The 18420-nt window shown below is 42.8% G+C and overlaps 1 protein-coding gene across 1 annotated transcript in view; it reads left to right on the forward strand.

Moving 5' to 3' along the window:
* Nucleotides 1-18371, forward strand: part of Nsmaf (neutral sphingomyelinase activation associated factor) — a 53278-nt gene extending 34907 nt beyond the window's left edge. The window contains exons 21-31 of the mRNA XM_075967020.1: nt 472-635; nt 1950-2058; nt 4111-4169; nt 7540-7607; nt 8332-8399; nt 8808-8931; nt 10661-10744; nt 15560-15710; nt 16633-16735; nt 16850-16959; nt 17768-18371. Of these exons, the coding sequence (XP_075823135.1) occupies nt 472-635; nt 1950-2058; nt 4111-4169; nt 7540-7607; nt 8332-8399; nt 8808-8931; nt 10661-10744; nt 15560-15710; nt 16633-16735; nt 16850-16959; nt 17768-17862 (1135 nt within the window). The 3' untranslated portion in view covers nt 17863-18371. The remainder of the gene's footprint in view (nt 1-471; nt 636-1949; nt 2059-4110; nt 4170-7539; nt 7608-8331; nt 8400-8807; nt 8932-10660; nt 10745-15559; nt 15711-16632; nt 16736-16849; nt 16960-17767) is intronic.
* Nucleotides 18372-18420: the final 49 nt, after the last annotated feature.

Here is an 18420-nt window from a genome sequence, read left to right on the forward strand (position 1 = left end):
GAAAACAGGGACCAGAGAAATGGCTCAGTATTAAGAGCTCTTGCTGCTCTCCGAAAGGACTTGAATTTGATTCCCTGCACTCACGTTGGGCAGCTCAGAGCTCCCTGGAACTGCAGCTCTGAGGAATCTAACGCCTTTCTCTGGCCTCCTCAGCCACCCTTACACATGTGACATTCACCACCACCGCCCGGCAATAGTAATCCAAGCACTCAGAAGGCAGACACAGTGGATCTCTGAGTTTAAGGCCAGCCTGGTCTATAGAATGAGTTCCAGGACAGCCAAGGTTACACAGAGAAACCCTGTCTCAAAACAAAACAAACAAAATATTATGCAAAGGTATATGAAGAGGGTTAGGCCTCGCCCGTCGCGGCTTTTCATTTGAGGTTCTGTCTCCCAGCTGATCTGCACCGTTTGACACTCACACTTTAGGGACTTGGTGGTTTACTGCGTCTTTTGTGTTTCTTCCTAAAGCATTGAGGATCCTGATGAGAAAGTAGCAATGCTGACCCAAATTTTGGAATTTGGGCAGACACCAAAACAGTTGTTTGTGACACCGCATCCTCGAAGGATCACCCCCAAGTTCAAAAGTGTGTCCCAAGCCTCCAGCTATAATGCGTCTGTGACAGATTCCCCAGGTGAGTCCTGTGAAGAGTAAGTGTAAGCTTAGCAAGGGCCTATGTGTCCCCTGTGGTTAGCGAGTTCCTGATGAGGCTGAGATGAAACAAACTGTTGAGTTGCCTAAGATGTCTGTGTTGGTCACAGAGCTCCGCCTTCCTAGGCTGGTGCAGGGCCTTGGGCTCAGCCCTGAGCACCACAGAACAAACATATTTCTTCTTCTCCTGTTTTTGTTGATGGTTGTCTATAACTGTAAACTTTGAGAAATGGTCATTGACTGTGACCGTGATTGTCACAAGCCTCCGATACTGTGATTTTGAAGTTGACACTTAGTGTCTGTCTGACATACGTTCTAGTGTCTGTCTGACATACGTTCTCGGCCATGCCTGCTTCAACAGCCACCTGCTCCATACTGTCCTAGAGAGGACTTCCCCTGGCCTGGACTCCACCAAACCCACATACAAAACTTGAATTCAGTTCAAACTACTTTGCTGCTAAACTTGTTCTTTTCTCTCTCTCATTTATTCTTCTCATTAACATGTGGCAGATGTAGAGTATCTCGCCCACCCAGGCCATGCCGGCTGCTAAGATGAATGATCCCGCACCTTCATCCATGTAGGCACATTCCGTAGTCACAGAGCCTCCTGTGAGGAGCCATGTGACAGCACACAGCACTCATCAACAAAGCGTTCCCTTTTCTTCCAGTTTTGTCTCATGACACCCATGTGTGCTGAGGCTTTCAGGGTTGCTGCAACAGGAACTAAGCTCACTTTCCAGCGCTTTGCTGTGAGGACTTGACCTAGGGCAGCTGAAAATACTCCTTGAAGGCATCCAGGGTTAGGTCAGCAATGCTGTATTCCTCCCTTACTCAACCTTAGCCACCATTGTGACCTTTTAACCAGGGTAATTACTCCAGCTTTTCTTTATGCAGAAGCAAGAACATTACTTCTGCCCAGAAACCCTTTGAGGAACCAGAAGCCTGACTTGATTTCTTGTTTTATTTCTCCTTCTCAAAACCCAAATAACACTTAAGCGTTCGTAGGCAACTGTCGGGCTCTACAAAGGGAAAAACTGAGAAGGAAATGGCCACTCAGACCTTAATGTCCCATGATGCCTAAGCAACTAGTCAGGACTTTGAAAGCCTGGGGCTTTCAACTAAACTTTTTGATTTGTCCTTGGCTAACCTTGGGCCAAGGTACCATAAATACCTTTGAAAGCCTATTTTGGTGGGCAGCTTGTTTTCCTAATTCTTTCACTATAATAGAAAACACAGCGAGTCTGATGCAGTTGCTTTTCCATGACTTACTGACTCACTGAGCACTGGTTTCATGCAGTCTCTCCAGGGGAGGAGTCATTTGAAGACCTGACCGAGGAAAGTAGAAGCCTGGCCTGGAATAACATCACCAAGTTGCAGCTGCATGAACAGTACAAAATCCACAAAGAGTAAGAGGGCCTCGTGCTTCTGGTCTCTGTAAAACTGGGGTCTGGGTGTGGGGGAGCTGTCGAAGCCAAGTCATGTGGGGTCTGGGTGTGGGGGAGCTGTCGAAGCCAAGTCATGTGGGGTCTGGGTGTGGGGGGCTGTAGAAGCCAAGTCATGTGGGGTCTGGGTGTGGGGGGCTGTAGAAGCCAAGTCGTGTGGGAAGTGTCCACTCAGTGTTGCCATCACTGGTGTCCAGCCTGCAAAGTGTCTGCAGTGATCTGTCATGTGGAGCTATTGTAGCAAAGGAAAATTTGGCATGAAACGGGTAGTTTTGTCCCCATGCTCTTTCCTACTGTCCTTTCTGTCATATGTTGTTCTAGAACAGTGGCTCTCAACCTTCCGAATTTCGGGACCCTTTAATATGATTCCTCATCTTGTGTGACCCCCAAACCATAAAATTATTTTGTTGCTACTTCATCACTATAATTTAGCCACTATTATGAATAGTAATGTATATACCTGATATGCAGTATATCTAATATGTGACCCCTGAGAAAGGGTCATTTGACCCCAAACCTGCGACCCACAGGTTGAGAACCACTGTTCTAGAATAGGCTTGGGCTGGCAGACAGCCTGTAGTTTTGTACTTCTAGACTGTACATACCACCCATCAAATCTTAAAAAGTGGGGGATTATGAGACAAGCATGTCTGTCATTAAGCTTTGGATTTACTGATAGTGTAGGAAAAAGTACACCTTTAAAAAAATAATGGGACTAACAAGGTAGCTAGCTCACTGGATAAAGCACTGTAAAAGCTGCGCATGTACAGTGGCCATCTGTAATCCCAGGACCCATGTAAAAGCCAGGCAGGTATCGTGGCCATTTGTAATCCCGGAACTCAGGAGACAGAAACAATCCTTGGGCAAGCTGGCTAGCCAGAGATTCAGCGAGAGATCCTTCCTCAGTAAAGTGCATGGAGAGCCATCAAGGAAGACATCCAAGGTCAACTTTGGAACTCCACATGCACACGCAGACACACACATGCAGACATGTGCTCCTATAGACATGGAAATGTGAATATACATGTATAGCACACATATATTTACATGTAAAAATTTCTAACAAATGTGGGTGGGTGAGTGGATGTATGGATGAGTGGGAAAATTGACAAAGATCTTTTATAAGATAATGATAACTCATGGGTGGAGAAAGGCACTGTAAGATGATAAAGTCACACAGGGTGAGGGAAGGGGCTGTGCAGAACGATGGAAAGACAGGCAGGGAGAGAGGGAGGGAGAGAACCAAGTACGTGCATTGTAAAACACATAATTTTTAAAATGACACCTGTAATGTCAAGAATATTGGGTTTGTGGATGGAAGCCTCCCGTGTCTCCTCTGATGAGGATGCTCGTGTACCATGGTGGGGAAGCTAAGAGGCTGCTCTAATGGGCTAGCCTGCTTCATAAAGAACCTAGCCTAGCTCTGGCACTGGTACACCCATGGCTGTCAGCAGTCCCGCACAAGTGGTGGCCATGTGTTCTGCTAGTCATGAGTAGATTGGGGTGTGTGAATGCCTGAGGTGTGGATCACAGAGTACAGCATCTTGAACATAGAGAGCCAGTTCTACCTTATCTTTTAGATTAGCTTGTCTTCCCTCAACTTCCAGAAAGGCACCTAGGAAGAGACCATGTGGAGAGCCTTGGATATTGTTTGAAAGGCCCACTAGAACCATGTGCCCGCCATTGGCAGACATTAGGGACAGTGTATTCTGAATAAAGCGAGCTAAGCGGTTGTGAAGAGTAAGTGCCGTCATTTTGGGTATGGTCAGATAAGGTGGGATGGTAGGGTTCAGCATCGTCTGCAGCAGTTTTGGGGAGCAAAGAGCAGGAATGTTTGCTAGCAGCAGGGTGTTTTTTGCCTGAGCAAAGTGGGCATTAACAAGCAATGGCAGGGACATGCAGAGAACAGCCCAAGTGAAAGACCCATGAAGACAATATGAAGGGAGCTTAGGAAAAATAAAGCAGGTGCCCCAGCACATGGCTAATGATAATCTATAAAACTTCGATTTTCAACAGGGCAGTTACAGGGATAGCAGTGTCTTGCAATGGGTCTTCAGTCTTTACCACATCACAAGGTATGTTTTCCTGCCTGAAAAACTGATGTGGGATTCCCCTCTGTATGCTGTGAATGTGTTTCATTGCCAATGGTTGATAAGGAAGCTGCTTTGGCCTATGGCAGGGCAGAATATAACAAGGCGGGAAATCCAAATATATAGAGAAAGTAGGTGAAGTCAAGGAAACACCATGTTGCTGTCAAAGGAGAAAGATGCCAGAATCTTACTGGTAAGCCACACCCTCATGGCGATACACAGATTAATAGAAATGGGCAAATTTAAGATATAAGAGCCAGCTAGGAATATGCCTGAGCCATTGGCCAAACAGTGTTGTAAATACTATAGTTTCTGTGTGATTATTTGGGTCTGAGCAGCCGGAAACAAAAGTAGTCTTCGTTTACAAAAAGCTGTTTAGCTAGAATCAGTGTCTGAGCTTTACGCATTGGCACGTGCTGCTTCCACATAAAATAGGCTTAGAAAAGTTTTGTTGTAGGTTGCAAAAAAGGGAAGGCTTCTTGATGCTGACAAGGTTTCCTGAATGAAGACACAAGGCAGGAAGAGTCCATTGGCCATGGCCTTGCTTACTCCAGGCTAACTTACTGCAAGAGGTTCCAAGCCTGCTATGTGGCATGCAGAACTCAGAATGGCATGGAGGCGTAGCCAGGGCTGAGCCAAAGCTGACCTGCCAGGGTAGTGGTGCACATTAGCTGTGGAAGGCAGATTTGCTGTTAGCTTATGACTCTTGATTTTTTTTTTGTAGACTATAACATGACATTGAATTCATATATTGATAATGTACTGTGCCTTTTGGTAAGACTTAAAATTATATCTTAATGATCCATTAGAATTTGGCTGTGTTGATCTATAAGAACAGCAAAATTCATCTCTTGCTGCACATGTTTTCCTAGATGTCTATCTCTATCATTAATAGAAGTGTGCTTCAGTGTCAGGACAGCCGGTCTGACAAAGCTAGTGATTGTTTTCATGAAGCTACTCTTCTTAGTCTTAGATGAGCACAGGAGACTGTAGTTTCCATCAGTCATGCTTATAAATGATGCTATGCAGCTACCCACATCCAGGGAGATGAGTTGCTGCTCCCACATTGTTTCCGTGGCCTGTGAGCTGTAGCATTTCATTTTCCCTGTTATACACCACCTTGGATTCCATAAAATAGAATTTTCCACAAAGTCTACAAAACAATTGTATAGGACCCTACACAGAAATGTCAGGGCACCTACTGTGCTGCTCGGGAAGAAGGAAGCCATCTGTGTTCTGCCAAGATTTCTAGCCACTATGTTGACCCAGTAAGCAACCACCAAACACTTGTGTCTTTTAACAGAGCTCCTGGTGCAGTAGTTCTCAACCAGTGGGTGTGACGCCTTTAGGGTGGATGACCCTTCACAGCAGCCGCTTTCAGATATTTATGTTATGATTCAGTAGCAAAATTAGTTATGAAGTAACAACAAAATAATTTTATGGCTGGGGGGGTTACCACAACATGAGGAACTGTATTAAAGGCCACAGCATTGGGAAGGTTGAGAACCACTGGGCTAGTGGTTCATAGCATGGTTTGTCCAGCATGGCTTGTCAAATCTTCAAATCTCTGTACTCATGTGACTGTGTAAACCATGTGTTTTATGTTATGACCATCAAGGTTGCAGGTCTCTCCCCCAGCTTACTAAGCTTCATACCACTGCTTTGTGAATTTGCCAAGTAAAAAGGAAGGATTTTTGTTAAAGTCAAACACTTGTATTTTTGTTTAATTTAAATTTCTCCAGATTAGATTTTCATGATCGGTGTTACTGGTTTATATGCAGTCTAATATTGGCCTCACAGCTAAATTCCCCTCAGATGCAGAGTGCACGTCGGTTTCGTGGCTACCGCCTGGGGCATCAGTGCTCGCTGCTGTCTTTACCTGACAGCTTCTAGTGCTGGGGGAGAACCTTTGGTTTGGAGAAAAGTGTCTTGGCTACTTTATGCCTCTGTAAAATGGTCAAATTGTCTTCGGTAGACTTTGTGGTGAGCACACAGCACTGCCTAACAGGATCAAAAGCAAATTGGGAGGATGTTCCAAGATTAATGACACCCTGCAAAGAACAGTCAAGGGCTGTTGTGTTTGTGCACAAGCTAGCGATAAGGAAAGTCTTACTGAGGCTCCTGTTTACAAATTTTCATGAATTCTGTTGCCAAGAAAGTTTCACTGTAGAGAAGATATGTATTAAAAGCTCATTCTGACGGGCTACCATGTTGGGTATTTAGGAAGTAGCTTACTGCATGATAGAATATCTGTAGGAACATTAAGCTGTGAGTCTTGAGGGCTGGTTTTGGTGCTGGAGATGGCATCCATATCTTTGCTGCTATGGAGTGCTCTTTCACTGAGCCTCTGTTCTGGCTTTTTAACAGTCTTGTTGGTGAACTTGCACAGTGTCTGTTAGTCAAGGAAATTAGTCATTTGGGTGTTTTCGTCCCTGCACTGCTGTTATTGTATAAGTGAATGGTTCTCCCAGCCAGTGAACACACTTGATTGGCATATGCTCCGCTGCAGACTCCAATGTTCAGCTGGCACATCTGCGGCTCCTGTCATTGCTCCATGCCCACTCTCTTTTAGTTTATCTTCCACCCCGCCTTTCTTTTCAATGCCAGCTTTGATCTGTCCAACAGTTTCATAAAACAGGACTGTGTGGGGCAGAGCTCAGGAATTTGAGTATACACAAAACATTTTCCTTCCTCAGTAAAAAGGAAAAATAACAAAAATAAAAGTACTTCTCATCTATAAATAATTCAGAAAAAGAATGTCACTCTTTAATTAGGCCATTCATTTTAAAAAACTACTTCTATTACCAAAGTCTTTTGTTTTCTTAAAATAAAATTAGGCCTGGAGAAATGGCTCAGTGTGTAAAAGTATTCCTCTTTAGAGAACAGGGGTTTGGTTCCCAGCACACACATGGTCATTTACAACCATTTAGCACTCCAGTTCCAGGGAATTCAGTACCCTCTTCTGGTCTGCACAGGCTGCAGGCATGCATGTGGTACACGTAAATGCATTAAAAAAACAAACATATACACGCTCACACACCTGTACACTTTGGTTTCGATATTAAGATCTCTGCGTCCCTCCACCGTAATTCCCCGCATACTTGGGTGTGGACTGCACTGTGCATGCAGGCCTTTAGAAATGTCAGTGGCAAACCAAGTCTGTGCTGGGATTGTGAGGTTTCAACTGATCTTTCAGGAGTTATAGGTCATAGGATCTTAATTTTGACAAGATGCTCGCATACACTTAGTTTTCCATGGCATGACACTGACTTCTGCCCTTCAAGAGTAAATAGGGTGGCTCTCCTTTGGCATCTGTAATGCTTAGGAAATGTTCCATCTCTGTTCTAATTCTTAGATTCCACTCTGAAGATGTTTTCTAAGGAATCCAAAATGCTACAAAGAAGCATATCATTTTCAAATATGGTGAGTTTATTTTACTAGAGTTACACTAAAACCCATGGAGTCTAGGATGTAGTTCTATGTTTGAGCATTTGCCTAGCATATGCAAGGTCCTGGGTCTGGGGGTGGGAGAGAGGGAGGCTGGCAGGAAGGAATAAAGGAGGTCCAGTTTCTGCCTGTTTCTTTCTCATACTGGTGTGATTTCATTTTAAGGTACAATCTTGAATACCCAGAAAAATTCTCCTTAAAAAGTTTATCCTTCCTTTTAGCTATCAGAAAAGAAATATTTCTGTGCTACTTAAATAATTTAGGCACTTCTGATTACTTAGGGAAAATAAAACCAGTTGTTAAAGAAATGTGCCTTATTTCTAATGTCAACACTCCAAGAGATTTTGAAATTCCCTTAAGAACGTTATATTTTCCTTAGTTGCATCTCTGCACTACACAGAGAGCCATTTCATCCTTAAGGACTATCCTCCTACCACGATCCACTCCAGATCAGCAACATCCCTCCAGCCCTGGGGGAGCCCAGGAAGCATCAGGCTGGGCCACAGTATTCCTGACAAATCTGAGCATTTAGGAGAAAACCATAAATCTGGACTTGGCCACGCTGAGCCCTGGTAGCTTTGAGGAAAGCCACTGTAGAAAGAGTCTGACATTGGTTTGGCAGGCATCCATAAGAGAGGTATACCAGTAAAGAATTTACTAATTATTGCAAGTCATTAATATCAAATCTTTTGTATTTCAGGCTCTATCATCTTGTTTACTTTTGCCAGGAGACACCACTGTCATAAGTTCTTCCTGGGATAACAACGTGTATGTATCTGTGCCTGCTTCTTCGTAATTAATGCCGCATGCCTAGCGGCTGCCTCCCATATAGATGTGAAGGATAAGAAGCTCTACTAGAGGAAACATATTAGACATGAGGACACTATCCACTATCACTGGGTTCAAATGCCATTATTTTAACATAATGATTTCTCCAATTAGGATCTATTTTTTTCTGACTTTTAAACTCCGGTGAAATGTAGCTAAGACAGATTTGGAAGTAATCTAATTTCAAATTCAAATGTTGAATATTTTCCCTTACTAATATAAGAACAAGCAATTTGTAATTCAAGTAAACATTAGCAGTTTAGAAATAATATTTGTTTCTTCAATGTATGTTTAAAAATCTTAAAATTAAGCCTGGCTATTATTTTAATAGTTGTTGTTATCTTTTAGCTATTTTTATTCCATAGCATTTGGAAGACGTCAGGACACATTGATGGGACATGATGATGCTGTCAGCAAGATCTGTTGGCATAACGACAGGCTGTATTCTGCATCGTGGGACTCTACCGTAAAGGTTTGCATATACTTTTTAACTGAAAATGTTTGATCATGAAATATTCAGCTTCCCTTCAATATGTTCAGACACTATGTAATTGATATACAAGGATACATTATTATTACATTTTCTCAAAGCCTATATACTGTGCATTTCTTCCAAATATCTTTTTTATTCTCTGATATTTTTATACATGCATATAATGTGTCTTGATCATATCCAGCACAAACATTTGCTCCTTTTCACTCTCGCAATACTTCCCCTCCCACCTTCAACTCCTCCTCCTTTTTTAAACCTAGATTCCAGTTAGTGTTACCTGCAGGCAGAATGGGTGTGGGCCATCCACAGAGTTTGGGTAGCCTATCAGATGCCACACTCCTGAAGGAAAATGGCACCCCTACCCCAGAAAGTTGTCACTAACTGCTTAGCAGGGACCGAGTCTCATGAGGCATCTCCTGTCCACCATTTTCAGAAGGTTGTGGACGTCTCATGCAGGTAGGCACAGCTGATAGGAGTTCCTGAGTGCAGCAGCCATGTCCTACCCAGAAGACAGCTCACAGCACTCCTCCCATCCTGCAGACTCAGCACTGGGTGCTGTGTGAATGCCCGTGAAGGACCGAGCAATCAGTAGTCACTTAACACTCAGCACTTTGACCAGTTAGGATGTCTGCATTTAATGTTTCTGACTGTAGGAAACAGCTTCCCTGACCAAGGCTGAGAGCAGCACCCATCTATGGGTCTAAACATAGAGGTAGGCAGCAGACTGTCAATGGGACTATTCAGAAAACAGCAGTAATCAGCTTTCACCTACGGCCCAGGACTTCCCCAGCCATGGGCCTTTGACCCTGTTTATAGGACAGGCCATGAATCCCTTCTTGTGGAGTAGGCTTCAGATCCAGTTGGGAAGCCATTATTGTACACAGCAGGCACATCAGTCTAACAACATGCAGGGTCCACTGTTGGACAAATCTATTCATGATCCACCCTACCCCAGTGGCTGGCCCTGAAAGCTCGCCACCAGGGAAGAAATTTTCAGCTAAGTTCCAGCTTGGTTTCTTATGTCCTTGAATACACATGTGTGTGTCTTCGATAATAGCGTCTCACTGTGTGCTGCTGCAGTGTGTTCACACAGACGTTTCTAGGTCTTCAGAAACAGAATTGGAGCCCTTGTTTGATGGCACAGAATGGAGCCCTCCTGGTTGATCAGTTAATTCTAACAGTGCAAGTTAAGTTGAGAGATCATTGAAAGATCAGTGTTTCAGTGTGGAACATGCATCCGTGTGTTCTCGCTGTCTCTGTATTGCAGGGTCACCAGCTTTCTCTTCAGATTCCCTTTTGCTTTTCCCATACAAGCCGCTCCAGTGCTCTTTCTGTACCTTAGGTTTCCAGATCGATTCTGTGTACAGGAAAGAAACAAAACCATTGTTTCTTGCAGAGTTTGTCTGAATTTTGTAATTTTTTCTCCAGCCTGATAGATAAGTTTCCTGTACATAATATCATTAGGGGTTTGGCCACCCACTTCCTGAAGCACCTGTGCATTCAGCCTTCCCTTGATTCCCAGTGCTTACACAACACAGAGTGCCGTGTTCAAGGGATGGGTGTGACAGAGGCATGTGTCGACCTGCGGGGAAGAAGCCCACGGGCTCCATGGGCAGGCATGCTGGATGGGAGTATCCTGCAAATGTGTGGAGAACTGTGTGTGTGTATCCAAGTTTAAAAATACCTCGTGTGGTGTGCTCTGTCCTAGGTGTGGTCCGGTGTTCCTGCAGAAATGCCAGGCACTAAAAGACACCAGTTTGACTTGCTGGCCGAGCTGGAACATGATGTCAGTGTGAGTCCCACAGCAAAGCTCTAGGTCCAGAGGGTGGGTGGGCAGTAAGTACCTGGATTTGTGTATGTTTTCTCCTTTGCTTTCGTTTGCACATTAGAGATGATAGGCTAGCTTTTTGGGTAATCCTGTTAGGTATTTGATTCCACTTCCCTTCCCCCTCTAGTTGGTTCCTTGGCACATTTACCTGAGAGAATTAGCAGAATTCTGTCCCAAAATGTCAGTTCTGAGGTGGGACCCATTATCTTCATGCTTTCTGACCTAGAATGTGGAAGGGACCATCTGTTCTGGAGATAACTATACCAAAGCTGAGAAAACTGAGAGGTATCTGGGATGGCCAAGAATGCACAGCCTAGCAGCAGAGCCAAACTAGAACTTGTTACTGGTGGTTTATTGAGTCATGCTGCTATGTCTTAGGCTATAGTTTCCAGCCCTGCATTTTCCAGCAGCTGTGAATTGATGCTGCGTTTTCAAGGTTTTCAGATATGAGGTTGAAGACTTTTAGTATGCAATTCAAGATGGTATTCAAATGGAGAGATCCTTCATTCCACAAAGCATCCATATACAGCCATGGCTCAGCCTGCTTCAAGTAGTTTGCCGCCTCAGTATGATAGATTATTCAGAGTTAACTTTTTAAAATATGTTTTTAATTACAATAGAATTATATCACCTTCTTGCCTACATTTCCTCCCTAACATCCCTTGAGCCCCTACCAAGTGCCTTCACTCTCCAGGTAGTGGCCTTTTTCTTTTTTATTCCTAATACAGGTTTTATTATTATCTACACACATATGTATGTGTATGTGCTCATTCTCCTCCTCCGAGCCGTCTCGTTGTGAGAGCCTGTCAGGTCGTCCCTTCTTTGCATTAGCATGTCCCCTGATGCAGTCTGGTCTATGTCACTGTTTCTGAGAGAGACCATTTCACAGCTGCCTTCCTGGTAGTCTGACTCTTAAACTCCTGCTGCCCTCTCTTCCTCTGTGGTCCTGGAGCCATGGACTCAGGAACTGTAACGCTGATGTGACCAGAGGGGCTGGGTTCCTACAATCTGTTAATCTCAGAATCATTGTGAGATACAGTTGTGGTTTTCTGTGCTGGTCTCTATTTGCTGTAAAGACGGGCTTCTTTTATGAGGAGTGGAATTATGCTTATCTGTGGATATCAAAGTGGTAGTGAAGACCACCTTCTGAAGTCCATGACCTCACTAGTCCCAAGAAGCTGGCTAATTTAGGAATGTACTGTGGATGCTTTTCCTCCTGTTAAATGGCCTTAAATCCAATTAGAGAACTGTTGGTTGCTGCTTATATATGAGGGCCATTTATTGTGCCTATCATACCATGCTGGCAACTGGCTTGGTTCCTAGGTGTTACAGCTTGATAAGACTTTAATTGCTTCCTTCCCTTAGCAACTTGCATAGTAATTTCTGGACCCAAGGAAGCTAGATGGCAGGAAAGAGGCTTTCAGGTCAGATCCAGCTCAAGTCATCCAAGTTCTGTGTCCTCAAGTATAATGTCTTCAGGAAGAAGGGCCTACCCTACCTTCAACCCGTGAGAGACACCAAGAACTCTATCAAGAGTCTGTATTGTTTGGGGAGTCATTTGGACTACCATGACCATGCAGTAGGCAATTTCTCATGCCCAGTACTTGGGCATTCATTAGTATATGATTCCTGTTGGGAGCATTGCCAGCCCAGTTGGCTTAACTTCACGTGTATGTGCACGTACACTTATGTGCTGCATACAGTTTAATGTCAATATAGGTAATATGATTCCTTGAGGCATTATCAAACAGCTCTGTTGTTATCTGTCCCTCTCTTCTGTATTGCCCCCCTCCCCAGCTGGAGCCCCCTCGTCCATCCATTTCCCGTTTCGTCTGTACCTGCTATTTTCCCACCTTGTCCCTTTATCCTTTCCTGGTCTACATGTTGTATGAGCTGGGGGCTGCAGATGATAATGAATAGGTGACATCTAAGCTTCCGCGCTCAGCATAATCTCTTCTAGGTCCATCTATTGACCTGAAAATTTCATTTTCATGTACAGCTGAATAGTATCATTGTGTATCAATGTACTGCATTTTCACTATCAATTATCTGTTGGACATTCGGGTTGTTTCCGTTTCCTGGCTGTTGTGAATAGGATAGTGGACATGGCTTAGCAAGTATCTGTGGAATAGGATGTTGAGTCCTTTGGGCATATGCCAAAGAGCTTGGTCACGAGTTTGATTCATTTCAGATTTTTGAGGGTTCTCAGAGTGGCTGCACCTATGTGCACTCCCACCACCAGTGAGTGGAGGTTCCTTTGTCTCAGCAAACTCCCAGCTTCTCTTGTCGGTTGTTTTGTTGACTTAGCTGAGATGACATCTCAAAGTCGTTTTCATTTTCATTTCCCTAATTGCTAAGGAGGATGAACACACTTTGAAGTATTTTTTTTTTAGCTGTCTTAATTTCTTCTATTGAGAACTCTGTTTAGATACGTAGCCTATTTTTCAATTGGGTCATTCATTTCCTTGACTCTTTGATTTTGTTTTAGTTCCTTCTGTATTCAGGATATCAATCCCATCAGGATTCTCTCCCATCCTATGGGTTTCTTCTTCACCGGATTGTTTCCTTAGCTGTATGAAAGTCTTTTTATTTTTTATGAGGTCTACTTGTCAGTTGCTGGCCTTAATTCCTTGACAAATAGCTGTGTTAGAAAGTCCTCCATTACACTTCCATCTTGTCCGGTACTGCTATGTTTTCTTCTAGCAGCTTTAGCATCACATAGGATTTAAAATTGAGGCTTTTGATCCACCTGGATCTAATTTTTGTACAGTGCAATAGATACGGATGTAATTTCATTCTTCTGCATGTGGACATCCAATTTTGCCAGTACCATTTATAGAAGATGCCATCTTTTCTCCAGGGTGTTTTTTGCCTTTATATCAATTAATCAGATGACAGTGGTTATGACTCATATTTGGGTCTTCTCCTTTATTGCATTGTTCTATTGTGTCTATTTTTGTGCCAGTACCATGTTGTTTTATTACAAGTATGGAATTACAGTCTCTTCCTTATTATTTTTTCTCAGGATTGCTTTAGCTACCTGGAGTCTTTTCTGATTCCACTTGAATTTTAGTTTTTTTGTTTGTTTTTTCTTTTGTTGTGAAGAATGTTGTAGATATTTTGATGGAATTGAATTGAGTATGTAAATTGCTTTGGTAAGATGGTCATTTTCACAATACTGATCTGTGCACATGGGATGTCTTTTCATTTTCTAGTCTTTCTCAAACATTCTTCGGAGGTTTGAAGTTTTCACTGTAGATCAATCCTTGGTTAGGATTTGATGTGTTGATGCTCTTTTAAGTGGAAGTGTGCTCATGTTTCTTGATGTATAGAAAGGCTACTTATTTTTGTAAGTTGGTTTTTCTATCCTGTCACTTTTCTAAAATTGTTGCTTGTTTCTCAAAGTTTTTTTTTAATTGTTTTTATGATGCTATACATTTTCTCCATTCCCCTCTCTTCCTCCCCTCTCCCCTTCTGCTCTCTTCTATAACCCCATGCTTCCAATTTACTCAGGAGACCTTGTCTTTTTCTCCTTCCTATAGAGTTCCATGTATGTCTCTCTTAGGGTCTTCTTTGTTGTTTAGGTTCTCTGGGGCTGTGGACTGTAGACCGGTTTTTCTTTGCTTTATGTCTAAAAAGCCACTTATGAGTGAGTGCATACTATAATGGCTACATGGGAAACATGGGATTATTTCAAAGGTTTGCTCTGTGTCCCAGCAGCATGTCTGTTTTAGAGTAGATCCCATGTGTGATTGAAAGTTATTTGATATTTTGGTAAAATATTCTGTAGATATGTTAAGACCATGTTAGGGAAACTAATGTTTAATTCTGAGGTTTCTCTTTTTCTTTTTTTGTCCAAATGACCTATCTTATCGAGAAGGTGGGTTGTTAGAATTGTCTACTATGATTGTTACTGCATTAGTCTGTGTCTTTAATTCTGTTAGTATGCTTCTAATAAAATGGGGGCACATCAGAGTTTGGTGTATGTATGTATGTATTGCGATAGTTTCCTGGCTACTTGATCCCTTGATTGTAATGAATTGCCTTTATTGTCTCATGACTAGTTTTAGTGTGAAATCTATTTTGTCATAGATTAAGGATGGCAAGCCATGTGCTTTCTTTATCCCATCCCTTGAAATACTTTTTCCATCCTTTCATTTTAAGGAAATGGTGCCTTTTTTATGGGTTTTTGTAGACAATAAACAATGTTTTTTTAATCCATTAATATTTGGATGTGTAGATTATAGTCAGTTTGATTTTGTTTTTCTGGTTTGTGTTCTCAGTTGCTTATCATTAAATTAGGATTCATTGATTTTCTTTCTAGTCACTTGGCTGCATTTATTCCTCTCCGCAGATAGAGTATTGCTCCCAGTAATCTGTTTAGCATACTTTTTGTTTTGTTTTTTTCTTTTTGGATTTTTTTTCAGGCTGTTTGAACCATGGAAAGTATTTTTCTTTCAACCACAGCAGACCCTTGCTGGATACAGTAGTCTTTCAGTAGACTATCTTAGACCATTTGAAAACAGCCTTACTACGACTCCCTATATTATTTCATATACTTGTATTTTCCTAGTGTACTTAGAATTTTACTTCACTTTAAAATAAAAGGTCATTTGATGAGATACTACAAGAATATAATACAATCATAATAGTTGTGCCAGCACAATTATCTACTGCACAGTAGTTTACTTTTTAATCCTTGTAGTGCATATTTTAAGAAGCCTGGAAAAAGCAGTTAATGAGGAATCTGAGCCACTTATTTACACTGTTTCTTCTTAGGTCGATACCATCAATTTAAATACTGTAAGCACACTGTTAGTTTCTGGCACCAAAGAAGGTATGGTGAATATTTGGGACCTCACTACGGCCACCTTATTACACCAGATTTCATGCCATTCAGGGACAGTATGTGATGCTGCTTTTAGCCCAGGTAAGTATTATCCTTTTCAGTACACAACACATCAGCTCAGCTAGAACGCTGAAATTAAAACTTCACAAGCAAAACATTCCTTACTAACAAGAGACTCTGTCAAAGACCTGTGGACAGGTCCCTGCATAAGTCCAGGTATGACCCCGGAAGCATGTCTGCTACCTGCTCTCCTAGTGTTCACCATGCTACCATACAGCTGCGTTGAACAAGTCATGAAGCTTAACAGTATTTGCATAACTGTTGTGCTTAATGGAAAGAATGGTTTTAACCACAAGAGTCTTTGAGAAATGTTACTAAATAGATGATACATTAGTTAATGGGAAGAGTCTAAGACAAGGAATGAAGCAGAACCCACTTACCTCATTTCTAAGAACGAGGGATAAACAGAGCCAACTATTAAGAGTAAGTTTCCAAGTTCTGTTGCCTATGGGATAAATGAAAGGCCTGGTCTAGCCCCAGAAATGGGGTAGTGTTCAGCTGGTGAGCTGGTGAGAACCCAGACCCTACCATGTGTAAACACTAGCCACAAGAGACAAAACTGTCTGGCTTTGCATGACCCTGTAACCGCATACGCTGCCAGCTGAGCACACTATTGTACTACCTGTAGGTGTGCCTAGACAGAAAAGTACCTCTGTAGCTTGCAAAACTGTTTTGCTTCTGATAGTAGAGATACACATCAAAAAGGCAATGGCTTCCAGTGGGAGAGTTGGGAGACAGAAGGGAAAGAAGGAACAAACATAATTATTGTAACCATTTTTAGAAACTTAGGAAGAAAGACTGACTGTAAAACTATTCTTACAAACCATTGAAACTGTATAGATAAAGACAGACTTCAAGGAAATGAAGTAGGCAGCAGATTCAGAAGCCAAGCCTGAGTGAGCAGACCTGCTTTCTGAAGCAGCTCCTTGTGTCTTTATGACAGATAGTCGCCACGTCCTCAGCACGGGAGTAGACGGCTGTCTAAACGTGATTGATGTGCAGACGGGCATGCTCATCTCATCCATGGCCTCGGAGGAGCCACAGAGGTACAGCTGCTGAGCGCTGGCATTTGCAGTATGTTCGTGATCATCCATCTGGTCATGTCTGACCAGGGTCACATGCTTGCTTTATGGTGGACTGTCTCCCGATCATGCTTGCAGGTGCTTTGTCTGGGATGGAAATTCTGTCTTATCTGGAAGTCGGTCTGGTGAGCTGCTTGTTTGGGACCTCCTTGGAGCAAAAATCAGTGAGCGGATACAGGGCCACACAGGTGAGGAGCGCGACTGTCTCTGACTCAGGCAGACCCCATGTGCGCTCTGGGAGAACATCCCCTTGTATGTTCTGACTGGCCAGTGGCTGCCTTTCAGGTTCCTTAAGATTTATATTTATTTTAGCCTCTGAAAAAAAAAATCTTTACTACCATTTAGAGAATAAAAACCATGGCAAAGCTGTACAACTGATACCAAAAGACAATGGAAAAATAAACTGCCGTGGAAACTGAGGCATCTTCCTGCCTTCTGGTGTCGGGCTACAATTCCTACCTTCCAGTCTCGGGGGATGTTCACCAGGCACGGGCATACTCATTGATTATGTGGAGAGAATTGCACAACACACACAATCATGTAGAGCTCTCTGCTCTCTCCCTTTTCAGCTGCAGACTCTGGGAGACTCAGTGTAGGCTGCTTACATTTGCAGGGCTGTTTTCACCATTACACCTCCCACTGTGAGATGGACCTGCCTACCTTCACTCTCTTTTCTCATTTCATATGCTTTATTTCTTCTTAGATATGTATCTTATGTAGCTGTGTTTTCAATGGAATAGGCATAAATCTGCAGATCGGCTGCCATTTCCTTTCCATAGGTCTCTTGACTGTTCTTATAGGTGTGTGTTGGCATCAATCATTCTGCTTTTAGACTCATACTGAAATGGTTTCATTTCTCTCAAGTCCTCTGCAGAAGTGCGTGTTTTAAACTCATAGATAGTTTTTATTATAGAAAGACAGGTACGGTGACTGCTTCCTCTCTACGCGTCCCCGTGTCTGTCCTGGGCCACATGCACCCTCACTAATGTCTTGCAGGTGCCGTGACATGCATATGGATGAACGAACAGTGCAGCAGCATCATCACGGGAGGGGAAGACAGGCAGATTATGTTCTGGAAACTGCAGTATTAAGTGCCTTTTCCTCGCTGTTGAGTTCACGTCTATTTAATGTGAACTGGCGAATGTGCAATGACAGTACTTTAACTACATGAAGAATTTGTGGTTTCAGCTTCCTAAATCATGATGACTTCATTCAAAGCCATTTGTTGTCATCCATTAAGGCAGATAAATATATGGCGGTGTTAGGGGCAAGAACATTCTTTTGAAGACAGGACTGTCACCTGTGATGAAGGTTACAAGACTGTACCCGGTGGCAGAGGATAAGAACTACCCATCCAACTGAGGAAACCGCAGGCAGCACTGGCCAGCCCAGTTCTCCGAGAGAAAGAAGCCTCTGACCCAAGTGCCCAGTTGTCACCAGGGTCTTCAGTGTGTTTTCATGGACTGCTGCCCTCTGCAGTGCTGTGCGCTCAGATTCTAAGAATCTGGGGGAGGAATATACTGTGTATAGTAACGGTTTATATTTCATTACGCTACTAAATGTTCATCTTTTCTACATTAAATTTTTTTCTGTAATGAAAGCACTCTTCCTTTTCTTAAATAGTTTAAGAATCACAGCCAAGCGGTGGT

The sequence above is a fragment of the Microtus pennsylvanicus genome, chromosome 3 (assembly GCF_037038515.1).
Source record: "Microtus pennsylvanicus isolate mMicPen1 chromosome 3, mMicPen1.hap1, whole genome shotgun sequence".
In the NCBI taxonomy this organism is placed as follows: domain Eukaryota; kingdom Metazoa; phylum Chordata; class Mammalia; order Rodentia; family Cricetidae; genus Microtus; species Microtus pennsylvanicus.